Consider the following 18,751-nt stretch of genomic DNA (forward strand, 5'->3'; position numbering starts at 1 on the left):
GAAAAAAACGAGTAAAAAAACTCCAAACAGAGACTTGTCAATGGAAATTAACGATACATTTCTAGAGTGTAAAATTAGTTATAGTTATAAAAATAGCTCTGGTTCTTGCCAGTTTGGGTATCGGAACTAGGTACCCCTACAGGTGTTCTACAACTTTAGTTTGGTATTAATGTGGATCTACAGCTTATAAGGTAATTCCCCCTAATGCAAGAGGTTCATGTGTCCGGGTGAAACTCGTCCCGGCATCTTATGTCGCGGCCGATCGTGAGGATCTGATGGCGCAAGAGAAGGTAAGAATGGCAGGGACAACTAGAAGGGAATTGTTCACCAACCCCGACCAGGTCTGGGCATGGTTTCCTGCTTGTACATGGTGGGGGCTTGAGCTTATGAAACGATTGAACAATATCTCATCCAGTGTGGATGGGATGTTCAACGTAACTGTTGCAGCTGCAAGGAAGATCCCACAGGAACAACAGCAGATCAAGACCCTTCTATTATTATTATTATTATACAGGATTTATATAGCGCCAACAGTTTACGTAGCGCTTTACAACTTGAGGGTTGTCAGTACAAATACAATACAATTTGATACAGTAGGAATCAGAGGGCCCTGCTCCTTAGAGCTTACAATCTAAGAGGGAAGGTCAAGAGATACAAGAGGTAATAACTGTGGGTGATGTGCTGATTGAGGAGATAAATGTACAGTTGTTAGGTGGGGGCCAGATAGGCTTCTCTGAAGAGATGAGTTTTCAGGGATCGTCTGAAAGTGGATAAAGTAGGAGAAAATCGGGCAGATTGGGGTAGAGCATTCCAGAGGATGGGGGAGGCTCTGGAGAAGTCCTGAAGGTGAGTATGGGATGAGGTGACAAGGGAGTTTGAGAGCAGGAGGTCTTGGGAGGAGCGAAGAGAACGATTAGGTTGGTATTTTGTGACTAGGTTAGAGATGTAGCTAGGGGCCAGGTTGTGGATGGCTTTGTAAGTTATAGTTAGTATCTTGAATTTAATTTGGTGACTGAGTGGCAGCCAATGGAGGGATTGGCAGAGGGGTGTAGCAGACGCTGAGCGATTTGTGAGGTGGATGAGTCTGGCAGCAGCGTTTATGATGGACTGAAGTGGGGAAGAGCCTATTTAGAGGTAAGCCAATGAGGAGGGAGTTGCAGTAGTCGAGGCGAGAGATAACCAGGGAGTGGATTAGAAGCTTTGTGGTGACATTGGTTAGGAAGGGGCGTATCTTGGAGATGTTGTGGAGATTGAGGCGGCAAGTTTTGGATAGAGATAGGATGTGGGGTCGAAAGGATAGTTCAGAGTCCAGGATTACACCTAGGACCTTGGCGTGGGGAGATGGGTTGATAGTTGAGCCGTTGATATTGACAGAGAAATTAGGGGAAGTGGCACCTGAGGGAGGAAATATCATGAGCTCGGTTTTGGATAGGTTGAGTTTGAGGAAGTGATGTGACATCCAGGCTGATATGTCTGCTAATAAGTTGGTAATGCGTGAGGAGACAGATGGAGAGAGCTGGGGGGTGGAGAGATAGATTTGGGTGTCATCAGCGTAGAGATGATATTTAAAGCCGTGGGAGGCAATCAACTGACCCAAGGAGGTGGTGTAGATTGAGAAAAGGAGAGGTCCGAGAACAGAACCTTGGGGGACCCCAACGAAGAAAGGAAGAGGAGAGGAGGAAGTAGAGTTGTAAGTGACACTGAAGGAGCGGTGGGATAGGTAGGATGAGAACCAGCGAAGAGTACAGTCACGGAGACCAAAGGAGTGGAGTTTTTTGAGGAGGAGGGGGTGGTCCACTGTGTCAAAGGCAGCAGAGAGATCCAGGAGAAGTAGTACAGAATAGTGTCCATTGGATTTAGCCATTAGTAGGTCATTTGAGAGTTTAAGGAGAGCAGTTTCCGTGGAGTGTTGAGGGCGAAAACCGGACTGAAGGGGATCAAGAAGTTTATTCATGGTCAGATGGTCGCTTAGTCGGATGTAGACCAGTCTTTCAAGAAGTTTGGAGGAGAAGGAGAGTAAGGAGATGGGACGTAAGTTGTTGAGATTGGTGGGATCCAGTGAGGGCTTTTTTAGTATGGGGGTGACTAGCGCATGTTTTAGAGAGTTTGGGAAGATGCCACAGGAGAGGGAGAGGTTGAAAATGTGAGTTAGAGAGTGTAGAATCGAGTCAGAGGGTGAGCATAGCATTTGCGAGGGAACAGGATCCAGAGGGCAAGTGGTTAGATGAGTGCTAGATAAAAGTTTAGCAACCTCAGTAATAGTAGCAGGGTTTAATGAGGGAAGTAATGATTGTATCAGTGGACATGGGGTGTTGCACGGGGGAGGTTTTTGCGCATTGGTGATCTCCTCATGAATTGTATCAATCTTAGTTTTGAAATGAAGGGCGATCTCCTGGGCAGTGAGTGAGTTGGTGGGTGGAGGCAGTGGAGGACAGAGTAGAGTGTTGAAGGTAGAGAAGAGTTGACGTGGACTGGATGAGAAGGTGTTAATGAGTGTGATAAAGTAGGTCTGTTTGGCAGTGTGAAGGCAGGAGTAATATTTTAGGAGGGCAGATTTATATTGTGTGAAGACTTCCTGGGTCTTAGTCTTATGCCACAGGCGCTCAAGAGCGCGGCTACGTTTTCTGAGACTTCTGGGGTCATCTGTTTGCCAGGGTTGTAGCAGTCGGGGCCTAATTCTGCGTGTAGTGAGGGGGGCCAGCTTGTCTAGGGAGGAAGACAGTGGGCTGTTGTAGATGATAGTGACTAGGTTGGGGCAGGACAGAGGTGAGATTTTGTCATAGAGGTGATCAGTAGCTGAGTAGAGAGGAGAAGGGTTGAGGTGGCGAAGGTTTCTACTTGTAACTGTTAGGCAGTTGGAGGGAGAAGAGGTGGAAGACAAGGAGAGAGCAAAACTAATAAGGTGGTGATCAGAGAGTGGGAGTGGATTGTTGGAAAGGTTGCACGGAGTGCACAGATAGGAGAAGACATGGTCAAGGGTGTTGCCGTTGGAGTGGGTAGGAGCCTGTATCCATTGCTTCAGGTCAAGCGATGAGGTTAGACTGAGAAGTTTAGAAGTAATAGTAGTGTTAGTGTTGACAGGGATGTTGAAGTCCCCAAGAATAATTGTGGGGATTTCAGAAGAGAGAAAGTAGGGTAACCAGGCAGAGAAGTCATCGAGGAAGGCTGATACCGGTCCAGGGGGCCGCTAGATGACAGCAATTCTTAGAGAAATGGGAGAGAATAGATGAATGCAATGTGCCTCAAAAGAGGAGAGTGTCAGAGAGGGAGGTGGGTGAGATACCTGATAGGTGCTGCATGGGGCTAGAAGGATTCCCACTCCACCTCCCTTCCGTCCACTTGGTCTGAGGGAGTGTGTCCAGAGAAGGCCCCCATGGGAGAGGGAAGCAGGAGAAATAGTATCCGATTCATGAAGCCAGGTTTCAGTAATGGCAAGTAGGTTAAAGGAATTTGTGATGAAGAGGTTGTGAAGGGCGGTGAGTTTGTTGCAGACAGAGCGTGCGTTCCACAGGGCACAGGAAAAGGGGGGGCTGGTATTGGAAAGAGGAATAGAGACCAAGTTCTGTGGGTTGCGGCTTCTACCAGAGGGTGTAGGGGGATGGGAGCAATGGGCAAAGACAGATGATGGTGGCCCAGGGTTTGGGGATATGTCACCAGAGATTAGGAGAAGCAGGAGGGTGAGGGAGGTAATGTGGGACTGTGATTTATGTGAAGGGGCATGTCTCAGAGTACTGGAGGTTTTATCAGTGTATGGATGTAGAATGAGCGAGAGTTGGTAGGAGCAGTAGTAGGGGGAAGACAGAAGGCAGGGTGATATGTATAAGCAGGCGGGTGGAGAGGGGGGGTGAAGGTAAGAGAGTTTGAGGAGAGGAGTGTCAGAAGCAGTGGTAGAGAGTGCATGTTATAGAGTGGAAGGAGAGATGAATAAAGAGACGGGTCACCTGCAGTCTGTTAGCTGCTTTCCAGTGCAGATTGCTGTATTTGTTTGCTTCGTTCAATCGCTGAAGTGCAGAGAATGAAGTGCATATCACTTGTAGAAAGAATCACTTAGAGATAGAAGCCCCTGCAATGTGCTCCCCCGAGCAATGTGCTCACCCCTTAAGGATGCTCAAATATATACTGTTATAAGGGTGGGGTTGAAGTTTGTTAATTAATCATAAGTGACTATAAGAATGCCTAACAATCAAAGTGGACTTTTTGCTTCTAAAGTCAGAATAGCAAGAGGCCAAGAGAAGATCAACACATAAAACTTAGGTAAGACAGTCCAGAGCAACAATAACAACGTCATGGTTATGCACACAGGGCAACAGATAGAGAAGGCCACATACCAAAGACACACACGCAGAGACAGCAAGCAGATCCCAATTTCATTTAACGGTGGAAGATGTGGTTGAGCTGACATATACTAAAGATTAAAACATACCTTCTATTAAAACATGGCCCATGATTTTCTGTCTCTACTCTACCAATTTGCCAAAAGTGCACCAAGCCTTCGAACCAGGGCCTTCAGTAAGCTCTGACTGACCCAAATTGGCTGCTGGAGTCACATTGGGTGTCAACATCCAATTGCTTGCTTCCCCGGTGACCCATAAACCATAGGAGGAACTGCGGTGCTGCTGTGGAGAACGCCACCTGCAGTGGAGAAAGTAGACTGCTCTTGCCTACAAGCACATTATGGCTAATCTGTGCACTGCAGGGTATTACAGATGGGAACTTTCCACAAGAGGCACATTTTGTTCTTTTTAATAAAAATGGGCTGCCACACCCTCAAACCTGATAACTGACTGCTGTGGACTCTCTGGAAAAACGCATCTACCACGAGCTAATCACCCCCAATGTTACAACGGCTATAAACTCCACAACTGCCTGCAGAGACACAACCTGTAAAGAAAGCTGCAAATAATCCTGAGATAACCTCAGTTTTATGGCCACCTACCTGTATGAAGGCTGCCAGGACTGCAAGACCTCCAGGCTGGGTTACCGCCTCATCCAGGCTCTGAAAACTGGAGGAGTAATGGACCACATGGATCTGAAGGAAGAGACTGCTGTCATTTATCTGAGAGAAGCATAAATTAATTTTTGTATATACAGCCCAAAACCTAATCCTTACACATCAGCCAACTTCCTAACCAAATCTACCCATCATCCTATCTCCTAACCCTCATGCCTAGCCACCATCCTATCTCCTAACCCTATCCTTAATCTCTACAGATCATCCTATATCTTAACCCGACCCCTAATCACCTTCATCCTATCTCCTAACCCAAATGCCTAACCTTCATCCTATCGCCTAACCCTCATGCCTAGTCACCATCCTATCTCCTAACCCCAATGCCTAGTCTTCATCATATCTCCTAACCCCAATGCCTAGTCTTCATCTTATCTCCTAACCCAAATGCCTAGTCTTCAACCTATCTCCTAACCCCAATGCCTAGTCTTCATCATATCTCCTAACCCCAATGCCTTGTCTTCATCCTATCTCCTAACCCCAATGCCTAACCTTCATCCTATCGCCTAACCCTCATGCCTAGCCACCATCTTATCTCCTAACCCAATGCCTAACCTTCATCCTATCTCCTAACCCCAATGCCTTGTCTTCATCCTATCTCCTAACCCCAATGCCTAACCTTCATCCTATCGCCTACCCCTCATGCCTAGCCACCATCCTATCTCCTAACCCCAATGCCTAGTCTTCATCCTATCTCCTAACCCCAACGCCTAGTCTTCATCCTATCTCCTAACCCCAATGCCTAGTCTTCATCCTATCTCCTAACCCCAATGCCTACCCATTATCCAATATCCTAACCCCTAATGCTTAATTCCCATCATATATACCAACCATAGCCCTAAACCTAATCCCTACAGACCATCCTGTATCCTGGCCCTGTTCCCTAACCCTAAACCCAATACATAGCCTTCAACCTGTATCCTAACCCTACACCTAATCCTTCACCTTTATCCTATCTCCTAACCCCAATGCCTATATATCATCCAATATCATAACCCTAGCCCTAAATCTAAACCTAATCCCTAAACATTACCCAACATCCTAACCTTACCCCTTAACCCTAAACCTAATCTTTAGCCTTCATCCTATCTTCTATTCCCTCATACCTATCCATCATCATACCTCCTAACCCCAGCTCTAAACCTAGTCCTTAGCCCTCACCCTATCCTAACACTAAATTGCATCCTATCTCCTACCCCTTGAACTAACCCCTAACTCTCACTATACCCATCACATAAACCCCTTCCGCATCACTGCAACTGTCAGTCCAACCTAAACATGACCTTAAACCAAAACTAAACCCACTGATTTAAATCCTGTTCTTCCTGCAGTGTTCATTTACATTCTGCCTTCTAGTCCATGGCCAGTGAATGAAACATTCAAAGCATGCCTCCGGTAAGAACTGTCACAGTCCCAGTTATGTCAGTTCTCAACTCAACTTTCAAGCCTTCAAATGGCTGGTATCATAGCTGATCAATGAGCAGCACCATGGGTCTGATGGCCCACTTCCACTTCAACATCTAAACCCTAACTATGACCCTAATTCCAAAACCCGTAATATGTTACCGTCATTCTATCTCATGTAACCATAAGTCCTGCCATTCGAACCCCGAACCATCATTCTTACTTCCAACCCTAAACTTATACCTTATTCTAACCATAAACCATCACCTTTACCACTTACCATCATGCATTCCTAGACATCACCCTAACCCTGGACCTGATTCCTAACCCTCACTCCAACCCATAACCCTCAGATTACCCCATACTCATTACCCAGCCCTGGCTCTATAATAGGTGTAATCACAGTGCCAATACCACTTGGTCCAAGTAAAAGGTCCCAGCCTGTTTATGGTGTTCTGTCTCTAATACAATCACTGAAAACTTGTCTTATCATGGAGGGTCATCCTCAGACCACACACACCATGGCCAGGTACCACAGATCACCATTACATTGCATGGTCTCCACTCACTGGGCCGGTGGTACTAATAGTGACCAAAATCACTACCAGCCAAGGCTAGTCGTACTGCAGTGGTGACAGTTTAATGTAGTGGAACAGAATGTCTATACAGCAAAATCAGTCAGTAGATTTCTGTTCACTGACCTCTCCTGGGAATTTCTGCCCATTGACGGTGTGTTCCGAGCCCGGGCTGCTTTGTGAGCCCCAGTGGAAGTGAAGCTGAGCCGCCCGGTACGTGTTGGTGAGACCTCCAACTATCTCTAGAGAGTCTGGAAGCTGCAGGACCACTGTGGAGAAAAGAGACCTCAATAATGGGACACAATACAGAGGGAAGAGACCTCAATAACAGGACACAATACAGAGGGAAGAGACCTCAATAACAGGACACAATACAGAGGGAAGAGACCTCAATAACAGGACACAATACAGAGGGAAGAGACCTCAATAACGGGACACAATACAGAGGGAAGAGACCTCAATAACAGGACACAATACAGAGGGAAGAGACCTCAATAAGGGGACACAATATAGAGGGAAGAGACCTCCAACTATCTCTAGAGAGTCTGGAAGCTGCAGGACCACTGTGGAGAAAAGAGACCTCAATAACGGGACACAATATAGAGGGAAGAGACCTCAATAAGGGGACACAATATAGAGGGAAGAGACCTCAATAACAGGACACAATACAGAGGGAAGAGACCTCAATAAAAGGACACAATACAGAGGGAAGAGACCTCAATAACAGGACACAATACAGAGGGAAGAGACCTCAATAAGGGGACACAATATAGAGGGAAGAGACCTCAATAACAGGACACAATACAGAGGGAAGAGACCTCAATAACAGGCCACAATACAGAGGGAAGAGACCTCAATAACAGGACACAATACAGAGGGAAGAGACCTCAATAAGGGGACACAATATAGAGGGAAGAGACCTCAATAAAAGGACACAATACAGAGGGAAGAGACCTCAATAACAGGACACAATACAGAGGGAAGAGACCTCAATAAGGGGACACAATATAGAGGGAAGAGACCTCCAACTATCTCTAGAGAGTCTGGAAGCTGCAGGACCACTGTGGAGAAAAGAGACCTCAATAACGGGACACAATATAGAGGGAAGAGACCTCAATAATGGGACACAATATAGAGGGAAGAGACCTCAATGACGGGACACAATACAGAGGGAAGAGACCTCAATAACGGGACACAATATAGAGGGAAGAGACCTCAATAATGGGAAACATATGGAGAGAAGAGACCTCAATAATGGGACACAATATGGAGAGAAGAGACCTCAATAATGGAACACAATACAGAGGGAAAAGACCTTAATAACAGGACACAATACAGAAGGAAGAGACCTCAATAACGGGACACAATACAGAGGGAAGAGACCTCAATAATGGAACACAATACAGAGGGAAGAGACCTCAATAACAGGACACAATATAGAGGGAAGAGACCTCAATAATGGGAAACATATGGAGAGAAGAGACCTCAATAATGGGACACAATATGGAGAGAAGAGACCTCAATAATGGGACACAATACAGAGGGAAGAGACCTCAATAATGGGACACAATATGGAGAGAAGAGACCTCAATAATGGGACACAATATGGAGAGAAGAGACCTCAATAATGGGACACAATATGGAGAGAAGAGACCTCAATAATGGGACACAATATGGAGGGAAGAGACCTCAATAATGGGACACAATATGGAGGGAAGAGACCTCAATAACAGGACACAATACAGAGGGAAGAGACCTCAATAACAGGACACAATATGGAGGGAAGAGACCTCAATAATGGGAAACATATGGAGAGAAGAGACCTCAATAATGGGACACAATATGGAGGGAAGAGACCTCAATAATGGGACACAATATGGAGAGAAGAGACCTCAATAATGGGACACAATATGGAGGGAAGAGACCTCAATAATGGGACACAATATGGAGGGAAGAGACCTCAATAATGGGACACAATATGGAGGGAAGAGACCTCAATAACAGGACACAATACAGAGGGAAGAGACCTCAATAACAGGACACAATATGGAGGGAAGAGACCTCAATAATGGGAAACATATGGAGAGAAGAGACCTCAATAATGGGACACAATATGGAGAGAAGAGACCTCAATAATGGGACACAATATGGAGGGAAGAGACCTCAATAATGGGACACAATATAGAGGGAAGAGACCTCAATAACAGGACACAATATGGAGGGAAGAGACCTCAATAATGGGAAACATATGGAGAGAAGAGACCTCAATAATGGGACACAATATGGAGGGAAGAGACCTTAATAATGGGACACAATATGGAGAGAAGAGACCTCAATAATGGGAAACATATGGAGAGAAGAGACCTCAATAATGGGACACAATATGGAGGGAAGAGACCTCAATAATGGGACACAATATGGAGAGAAGAGACCTTAATAATGGGACACAATATGGAGAGAAGAGACCTCAATAATGGGACACAATATGGAGGGAAGAGACCTCAATAATGGGACACAATATGGAGGGAAGAGACCTCAATAATGGGACACAATATGGAGGGAAGAGACCTCAATAATGGGACACAATATGGAGAGAGGAGAGGCCTGGATAATATGGCAGGTCCAGTAAAGGAGTTCTGCATCTGTTCCATGTAGTGGTGTCACCTCTTTATAAGACCGGTCACAGGAATTCGGTCACCCTGACAAAAAAGTGAAGAGCTGATTGGATCCAATTGCCCCAGAATCTGTATATTTCATAAATATCTGGTCACATGACACAGTCCCCTAAGGTGGCGTTTGGTGTCACCTGTGTGTCCATTGTTCTTCAGTTTCAGGCTCTCTTCAGGTGATACGTCGTACCCAGAGACTTCGATGGGCTTCAGCGTTGGGTCAAATCTGGTGTCCCGGGTGTCCACATTAATGGGGGATTGCTCCTTCTCTCCACAAGCAGGATAGGCCTTGTCCCACTCCGTGACATCTGTCATCAAGAGAGAAGAGATCATCACTCTTCTGTCCCTCATCACATGACTCACCTGTATTATTCACATGACATCACATGACCTGACCTTCACCTGTATTATTCACATGACATCACATGACATGACCCTCACCCGTATTATTCTCTGATCACATGACATGACCCTCACCCGTATTATTCTCTGATCACATGACATGACCCTCACCCGTATTATTCTCTGACCACATGACATGACCCTCACCTGTATCATCTCCGATCACATGACCTGACCCTCACCCGTATTATTCTCTGATCACATGACCTGACCCTCACCTGTATCATCACCGATCACATGACCTGACCCTCACCCGTATTATTCTCCGATCACATGACATGACCCTCACCCGTATTATTCTCCGTTCACATGACCTGACAATCACCCGTATTATTCTACGATCACATGACCTGACCCTCACCCGTATTATTCTCTGATCACATGACATGACCCTCACCTGTATCATCACCGATCACATGACCTGACCCTCACCCGTATTATTCTCCGATCACATGACATGACCCTCACCCGTATTATTCTCCGTTCACATGACCTGACAATCACCCGTATTATTCTACGATCACATGACCTGACCCTCACCCGTATTATTCTCTGATCACATGACATGACCCTCACCTGTATCATCTCCGATCACATGACCTGACCCTCACCCGTATTATTCTCCGATCACATGACATGACCCTCACCCGTATTATTCTCTGATCACATGACATGACCCTCACCTGTATCATCTCCGATCACATGACCTGACCCTCACCCGTATTATTCTCCGATCACATGACCTGACCCTCACCCGTATTATTCTCCGATCACATGACCTGACCCTCACCCGTATTATTCTCTGATCACATGACATGACCCTCACCCGTATTATTCTCTGATCACATGACCTGACCCTCACCCGTATTATTCTCTGATCACATGACCTGACCTTCACCTGTATTATTCACATGACATCACATGACATGACCCTCACCCGTATTATATTCTGATCACATGACATGACCCTCACCCGTATTATTCTCTGATCACATGACATGACCCTCACCCGTATTATTCTCTGATCACATGACATGACCCTCACCCGTATTATTCTCTGATCACATGACATGACCCTCACCTGTATTATTCTCCGATCACATGACATGACCCTCACCTGTATTATTCTCCGATCACATGGCCTGACCCTCACCCGTATTATTCTCTGATCACATGACATGACCCTCACCCGTATTATTCTCCGATCACATGACCTGACCCTCACCCGTATTATTCTCCAATCACATGACCTGACCCTCACCCGTATTATTCTCCGATCACATGACCTGACCCTCACCTGTATTATTCTCCGTTCACATGACATGACCCTCACCCGTATTATTCTCTGATCACATGACATGACCCTCACCTGTATTATTCTCCGATCACATGACCTGACCCTCACCCGTATTATTCTCCAATCACATGACATGACCCTCACCTGTATTATTCTCCGATCACATGACATGACCCTCACCCGTATTATTCTCCGATCACATGACCTGACCCTCACCTGTATCATCTCCGATCACATGACATGACCCTCACCCGTATTATTCTCTGATCACATGGCCTGACCCTCACCCGTATTATTCTCCGATCACATGACATGACCCTCACCCGTATTATTCTCCGATCACATGACATGACCCTCACCCGTATTATTCTCCGATCACATGACCTGACCCTCACCCGTATTATTCTCCGATCACATGACATGACCCTCACCCGTATTATTCTCCGATCACATGACCTGACCCTCACCCGTATTATTCTCCGATCACATGACCTGACCCTCACCCGTATTATTCTCCGATCACATGACATGACCCTCACCCGTATTATTCTCCAATCACATGACCTGACCCTCACCCGTATTATTCTCTGATCACATGACCTGACCCTCACCCGTATTATTCTCTGATCACATGACATGACCCTCACCCATATTATTCTCTGATCACATGACCTGACCCTCACCCGTATTATTCTCCAATCACATGACCTGACCCTCACCCATATTATTCTCCGATCACATGACCTGACCCTCACCCGTATTATTCTCCAATCACATGACCTGACCCTCACCCGTATTATTCTCTGATCACATGGCCTGACCCTCACCCGTATTATTCTCCGATCACATGACCTGACCCTCACCCGTATTATTCTCCGATCACATGACATGACCCTCACCCGTATTATTCTCCGATCACATGACCTGACCCTCACCCGTATTATTCTCCAATCACATGACCTGACCCTCACCCGTATTATTCTCTGATCACATGACCTGACCCTCACCCGTATTATTCTCCAATCACATGACCTGACCCTCACCCGTATTATTCTCTGATCACATGGCCTGACCCTCACCCGTATTATTCTCCGATCACATGACATGACCCTCACCCGTATTATTCTACGATCATATGACATGACCCTCACCCGTATTATTCTCCGATCACATGACATGACCCTCACCCGTATTATTCTCCAATCACATGACATGACCCTCACCCGTATTATTCTCCAATCACATGACATGACCCTCACCCGTATTATTCTCCAATCACATGACATGACCCTCACCCGTATTATTCTCCGATCACATGACATGACCCTCACCCGTATTATTCTCCAATCACATGACATGACCCTCACCCGTATTATTCTCCAATCACATGACATGACCCTCACCCGTATTATTCTCCAATCACATGACATGACCCTCACCCGTATTATTCTCCAATCACATGACATGACCCTCACCCGTATTATTCTCCAATCACATGACATGACCCTCACCCGTATTATTCTCCGTTCACATGACATGACCCTCACCCGTATTATTCTCCGTTCACATGACATGACCCTCACCCGTATTATTCTCCGATCACATGACCTGACCCTCACCCGTATTATTCTCCAATCACATGACCTAACCCTCACCCATATTATTCTCCGATCACATGACCTGACCCTCACCCGTATTATTCTACAATCACATGACCTGACCCTCACCCGTATTATTCTCCAATCACATGACCTGACCCTCACCCATATTATTCTCCGATCACATGACCTGACCCTCACCCGTATTATTCTCCAATCACATGACATGACCCTCACCCATATTATTCTCCGATCACATGACATGACCCTCACCCGTATTATTCTCCAATCACATGACATGACCCTCACCCATATTATTCTCCGATCACATGACATGACCCTCACCCGTATTATTCTCCAATCACATGACCTAACCCTCACCCGTATTATTCTCTGATCACATGGCCTGACCCTCACCCGTATTATTCTCCAATCACATGACATGACCCTCACCCGTATTATTCTCCGATCACATGACCTGACCCTCACCCGTATTATTCTCCGATCACATGACCTGACCCTCACCCGTATTATTCTCCGATCACATCATGACCTGACCCTCACCCGTATTATTCTCCGATCACATGGCCTGACCCTCACCCGTATTATTCTCCGATCACATGACCTGACCCTCACCCGTATTATTCTCCAATCACATGACATGACCCTCACCTGTATCATCACCGATCACATGACCTGACCCTCACCCGTATTATTCTCCAATCACATGACATGACCCTCACCCGTATTATTCTCCAATCACATGACCTGACCCTCACCCGTATTATTCTCCGATCACATGACCTGACCCTCACCCGTATTATTCTCTGATCACATGGCCTGACCCTCACCCGTATTATTCTCCGATCACATGACCTGACCCTCACCTGTATTATTCTCCGATCACATGACATGACCCTCACCCGTATTATTCTCCGATCACATGACCTGACCCTCACCCGTATTATTCTCCGATCACATGGCCTGACCCTCACCCGTATTATTCTCCGATCACATGACATGACCCTCACCCGTATTATTCTCCGATCACATGACCTGACCCTCACCCGTATTATTCTCCGATCACATGACCTGACCCTCACCCGTATTATTCTCCGATCACATGACCTGACCCTCACCCGTATTATTCTACGATCACATGACATGACCCTCACCCGTATTATTCTACGATCACATGACATGACCCTCACCCGTATTATTCTCCAATCACATGGCCTGACCCTCACCCGTATTATTCTCCGATCACATGACCTGACCCTCACCCGTATTATTCTCCGATCACATGGCCTGACCCTCACCCGTATTATTCTACGATCACATGACCTGACCCTCACCCGTATTATTCTCCGATCACATGACCTGACCCTCACCCGTATTATTCTCCGATCACATGACCTGACCCTCACCCGTATTATTCTCCGATCACATGACCTGACCCTCACCCGTATTATTCTCCGATCACATGACCTGACCCTCACCCGTATTATTCTCCGATCACATGACATGACCCTCACCCGTATTATTCTCCGATCACATGACATGACCCTCACCCGTATTATTCTCCGATCACATGACATGACCCTCACCCGTATTATTCTCCGATCACATGACATGACCCTCACCCGTATTATTCTACAATCACATGACCTGACCCTCACCCGTATTATTCTCCAATCACATGACCTGACCCTCACCCGTATTATTCTCCAATCACATGGCCTGACCCTCACCCGTATTATTCTACGATCACATGACATGACCCTCACCCGTATTATTCTCCAATCACATGGCCTGACCCTCACCCGTATTATTCTCCGATCACATGACCTGACCCTCACCCGTATTATTCTCCAATCACATGGCCTGACCCTCACCCGTATTATTCTCCAATCACATGGCCTGACCCTCACCCGTATTATTCTACGATCACATGACATGACCCTCACCCGTATTATTCTCCAATCACATGGCCTGACCCTCACCCGTATTATTCTCCAATCACATGGCCTGACCCTCACCCGTATTATTCTACGATCACATGACATGACCCTCACCCGTATTATTCTACAATCACATGACCTGACCCTCACCCGTATTATTCTACGATCACATGACCTGACCCTCACCTGTATTATTCTACAATCACATGGCCTGACCCTCACCCGTATTATTCTCCAATCACATGGCCTGACCCTCACCCGTATTATTCTACGATCACATGACATGACCCTCACCCGTATTATTCTACAATCACATGACCTGACCCTCACCCGTATTATTCTCCGATCACATGACCTGACCCTCACCCGTATTATTCTCCAATCACATGACATGACCCTCACCCGTATTATTCTCCGATCACATGACCTGACCCTCACCCGTATTATTCTCCAATCACATGACCTGACCCTCACCCGTATTATTCTCCAATCACATGACCTGACCCTCACCCGTATTATTCTCCGATCACATGACCCACCTTATCATTCATTGTACTGCAAATTACTAGAAATAAAGTGAAATCTCGTATTTTTATGCCTTTATAATATAAAATAACTCTGTATACACCTGTGCCCACCTCAACCATCCACCATGTGCACCAATATAATCCACAAATTGTGTCTCTTCAATGTAGATATTCAAAGTGTCCTTCTCCACCCTGTGACCCCCGCATCGGTCTCTGTCAGACATACTCAGCACAGCTATTCCACCTTCATCCTAATAAGGTTTACACACGCACTTCATGAACTGATCAGTATTGATTACCTACAATAATTCTTCTCTATCACCATCATCCTAATCATCCTCAGCAAATCAAGACACGTGAGATATTATACAGATGACAGTATACAGACAAGGAAGAAATGTATATACAGGTGAGATATTATACAGGTATAAGTATACAGATAAGGGAAGAATGTATATACATGAGAGATTATATAGGTGAAGGTGTACCGACAAGGGAAGAATGTATATACAGGTGAGATGTTATACAGGTGAGATATTATACAGGTGAAAGTATACAGATAAGGGAAGAATGTATATACAGGTGAGATATTATACAGGTGAGGGTATACAGACAAGGGAACAATGTATATACAGGTGAGATGTTATACAGGTGAGGGTATACAGATAAGGGAAGAATGTATATACAGGTGAGATATTATACAGGTGAGGGTATACAGACAAGGATAGAATGTATATACAGGTGAGATATTATACAGGTGAAAGTATACAGATAAGGGAAGAATATATATACAGGTGAGATATTATACAGGTGAGGGTATACAGACAAGGATAGAATGTATATACAGGTGAGATATTATACAGGTGAGGGTATACAGAGAAGGGAAGAATATATATACAGGTGAGATATTATACAGGTGAGGGTATACAGACAAGGATAGAATGTATATACAGGTGAGATGTTATACAGGTGAGAGTATACAGACAAGGGAAGAATGTATATACAGGTGAGATATTATACAGGTGAGGGTATACAGACAAGGGAAGAATGTATATACAGGTGAGATATTATACAGGTGAGAGTATACAGACAAGGATATAATGTATATACAGGTGAGATATTATACAGGTGAGAGTATACAGACAAGGGAAGAATGTATATACAGGTGAGATATTATACAGGTGAGGGTATACAGACAAGGGAAGAATGTATATACAGGTGAGATATTATACAGGTGAGGGTATACAGACAAGGGAAGAATGTATATACAGGTGAGATATTATACAGGTGAGGGTATATAGACAAGGGAAGAATGTATATACAGGTGAGATATTATACAGGTGAGAGTATACAGACAAGGATATAATGTATATACAGGTGAGATATTATACAGGTGAGAGTATACAGACAAGGGAAGAATGTATATACAGGTGAGATATTATACAGGTGAGGGTATATAGACAAGGGAAGAATGTATATACAGGTGAGATATTATACAGGTGAGAGTATACAGACAAGGGAAGAATGTATATACAGGTGAGATATTATACAGGTGAGGGTATATAGACCCCCTCACTTGACATCTTGTCTGCTGGGAATGAATGGATACATTGATATATATACAGTGGAGGTATATCTGGGAATAGTGTACAGACAGGTGTGTACAGGTGAGGCACGGTTTATAGATATAAAGGTGTGTACTGTTATTGTACGGTTAGTGAGGATTGTAATATTCAGTTATTCATTAACAGTCTCTGATTTTATTCTGGTGAAATATTAACCCTCGCTGATCCTGTCATGATGTGTCAGGTGACGGCTCATTGTCAGTATTGTAGTCATAGTAGGAAAAATATTTTGCTGAGTCTTATCAATGGCCGGCAGCCAGGGGAATATTTACCCCCCTCTTCTTATGTCATCCATTTCCTTCATGTCTCACAGCAGATTGGTCCCCCGGAGCGGACATAACCCTTCTACCCCCTGTATGACCCATCACCCCCATCATCCTTCATGTCTCACAGCAGATTGGTCACTTCTCATTACATTGGTAGGCTGTGTAAATCTTCTCATTACATTGGTGGTCAGTGTAAATCCCTCTTTACATTGGTGGTCAGTGTAAATCTCTCCTTACATTGGTGGTCAGTGTAAATCCCCCTTACATTGGTGGTCAGTGTAAATCCCCCTTACATTGGTGGTCAGTGTAAATCCCTCTTTACATTGGTGGTCAGTGTAAATCTCTCCTTACATTGGTGATCAGTGTAAATCCCCCTTACATTGGTGATCAGTGTAAATCTCTCCTTACATTGGTGATCAGTGTAAATCTCTCCTTACATTGGTGGTCAGTGTAAATCTTCTCCTTACATTGGTGGTCAGTGTAAATCTCTCCTTACATTGGTGGTCAGTGTAAATCCCTCTTTACATTGGTGGTCAGTGTAAATCTCTCCTTACATTGGTGATCAGTGTAAATCCCCCTTACATTGGTGATCAGTGTAAATCCCCCTTACATTGGTGATCAGTGTAAATCTCTCCTTACATTGGTGATCAGTGTAAATCTCTCCTTACATTGGTGGTCAGTGTAAATCTTCTCCTTACATTGGTGGTCAGTGTAAATCTCTCCTTACATTGGTGATCAGTGTAAATCTCTCCTTACATTGGTGGTCGGTGTAAATCTCTCCTTACATTGGTGGTCAGTGTAAATCTCTCCTTACATTGGTGGTCAGTGTAAATCTCTCCTTACACTGGTGGGCAGTGTAAATCCCCCTTACATTGGTGGTCAGTGTAAATCCCCCTTACACTGGTGGTCAGCGTAAATCTCTCCTTAAATTGGTGGTCAGTGTAAATCCCCCTTACATTGGTGGTCAGTGTAAATCTCCTTACATTGGTTGTCAGCGTAAATTCCTCCTTACATTGGTGGTCAGTGTAAATCTCTCCTTACATTGGTGGTCAGTGTAAATCTTCTCATTACATTGGTGGTCAGTGTAAATCTTCTCATTACATTGGTGGTCAGTGTAAATCTTCTCATTACATTGGTGGTCAGTGTAAATCTTCTCATTACATTGGGGCTTGGTATAGAATCCTTTCATTCACACTAGTGGCCATTGGTGGTCAGTGTGAAGGTCCCCCTTACATTGGTGGTTACTGTGAATGCTTCTATTACATTGGTTGTCAGTGTAAACCCTTATTACATCGGTGGTCAGTGTAAACCCTTATTACATCGGTGGTCAGTGTAAACCCTTATTACATTAGTGGTCAGTGTAAACCCTTATTACATTAGTGGTCAGTGTAAACCCCTATTACATTAGTGGTCAGTGTA

At 45.1% G+C, this 18,751-nt stretch overlaps 1 protein-coding gene across 3 annotated transcripts in view; it reads right to left on the minus strand.

Moving 5' to 3' along the window:
* CA9 (carbonic anhydrase 9) overlaps nt 1-18,751 on the minus strand; it is a 119,983-nt gene that overhangs the window by 82,267 nt on the left and 18,965 nt on the right. For all 3 annotated transcript variants that reach the window (XM_073612169.1, XM_073612170.1, XM_073612168.1), the window contains exons 3-5: nt 9,794-9,964; nt 7,114-7,256; nt 4,937-5,029 (exon numbers count right to left, since the gene is read on the minus strand). In XM_073612169.1, the coding sequence (XP_073468270.1) occupies nt 4,937-5,029; nt 7,114-7,256; nt 9,794-9,964 (407 nt within the window). The remainder of the gene's footprint in view (nt 1-4,936; nt 5,030-7,113; nt 7,257-9,793; nt 9,965-18,751) is intronic.

This window comes from Aquarana catesbeiana, linkage group LG01, assembly GCF_042186555.1.
Source record: "Aquarana catesbeiana isolate 2022-GZ linkage group LG01, ASM4218655v1, whole genome shotgun sequence".
Lineage (NCBI taxonomy): Eukaryota > Metazoa > Chordata > Amphibia > Anura > Ranidae > Aquarana > Aquarana catesbeiana.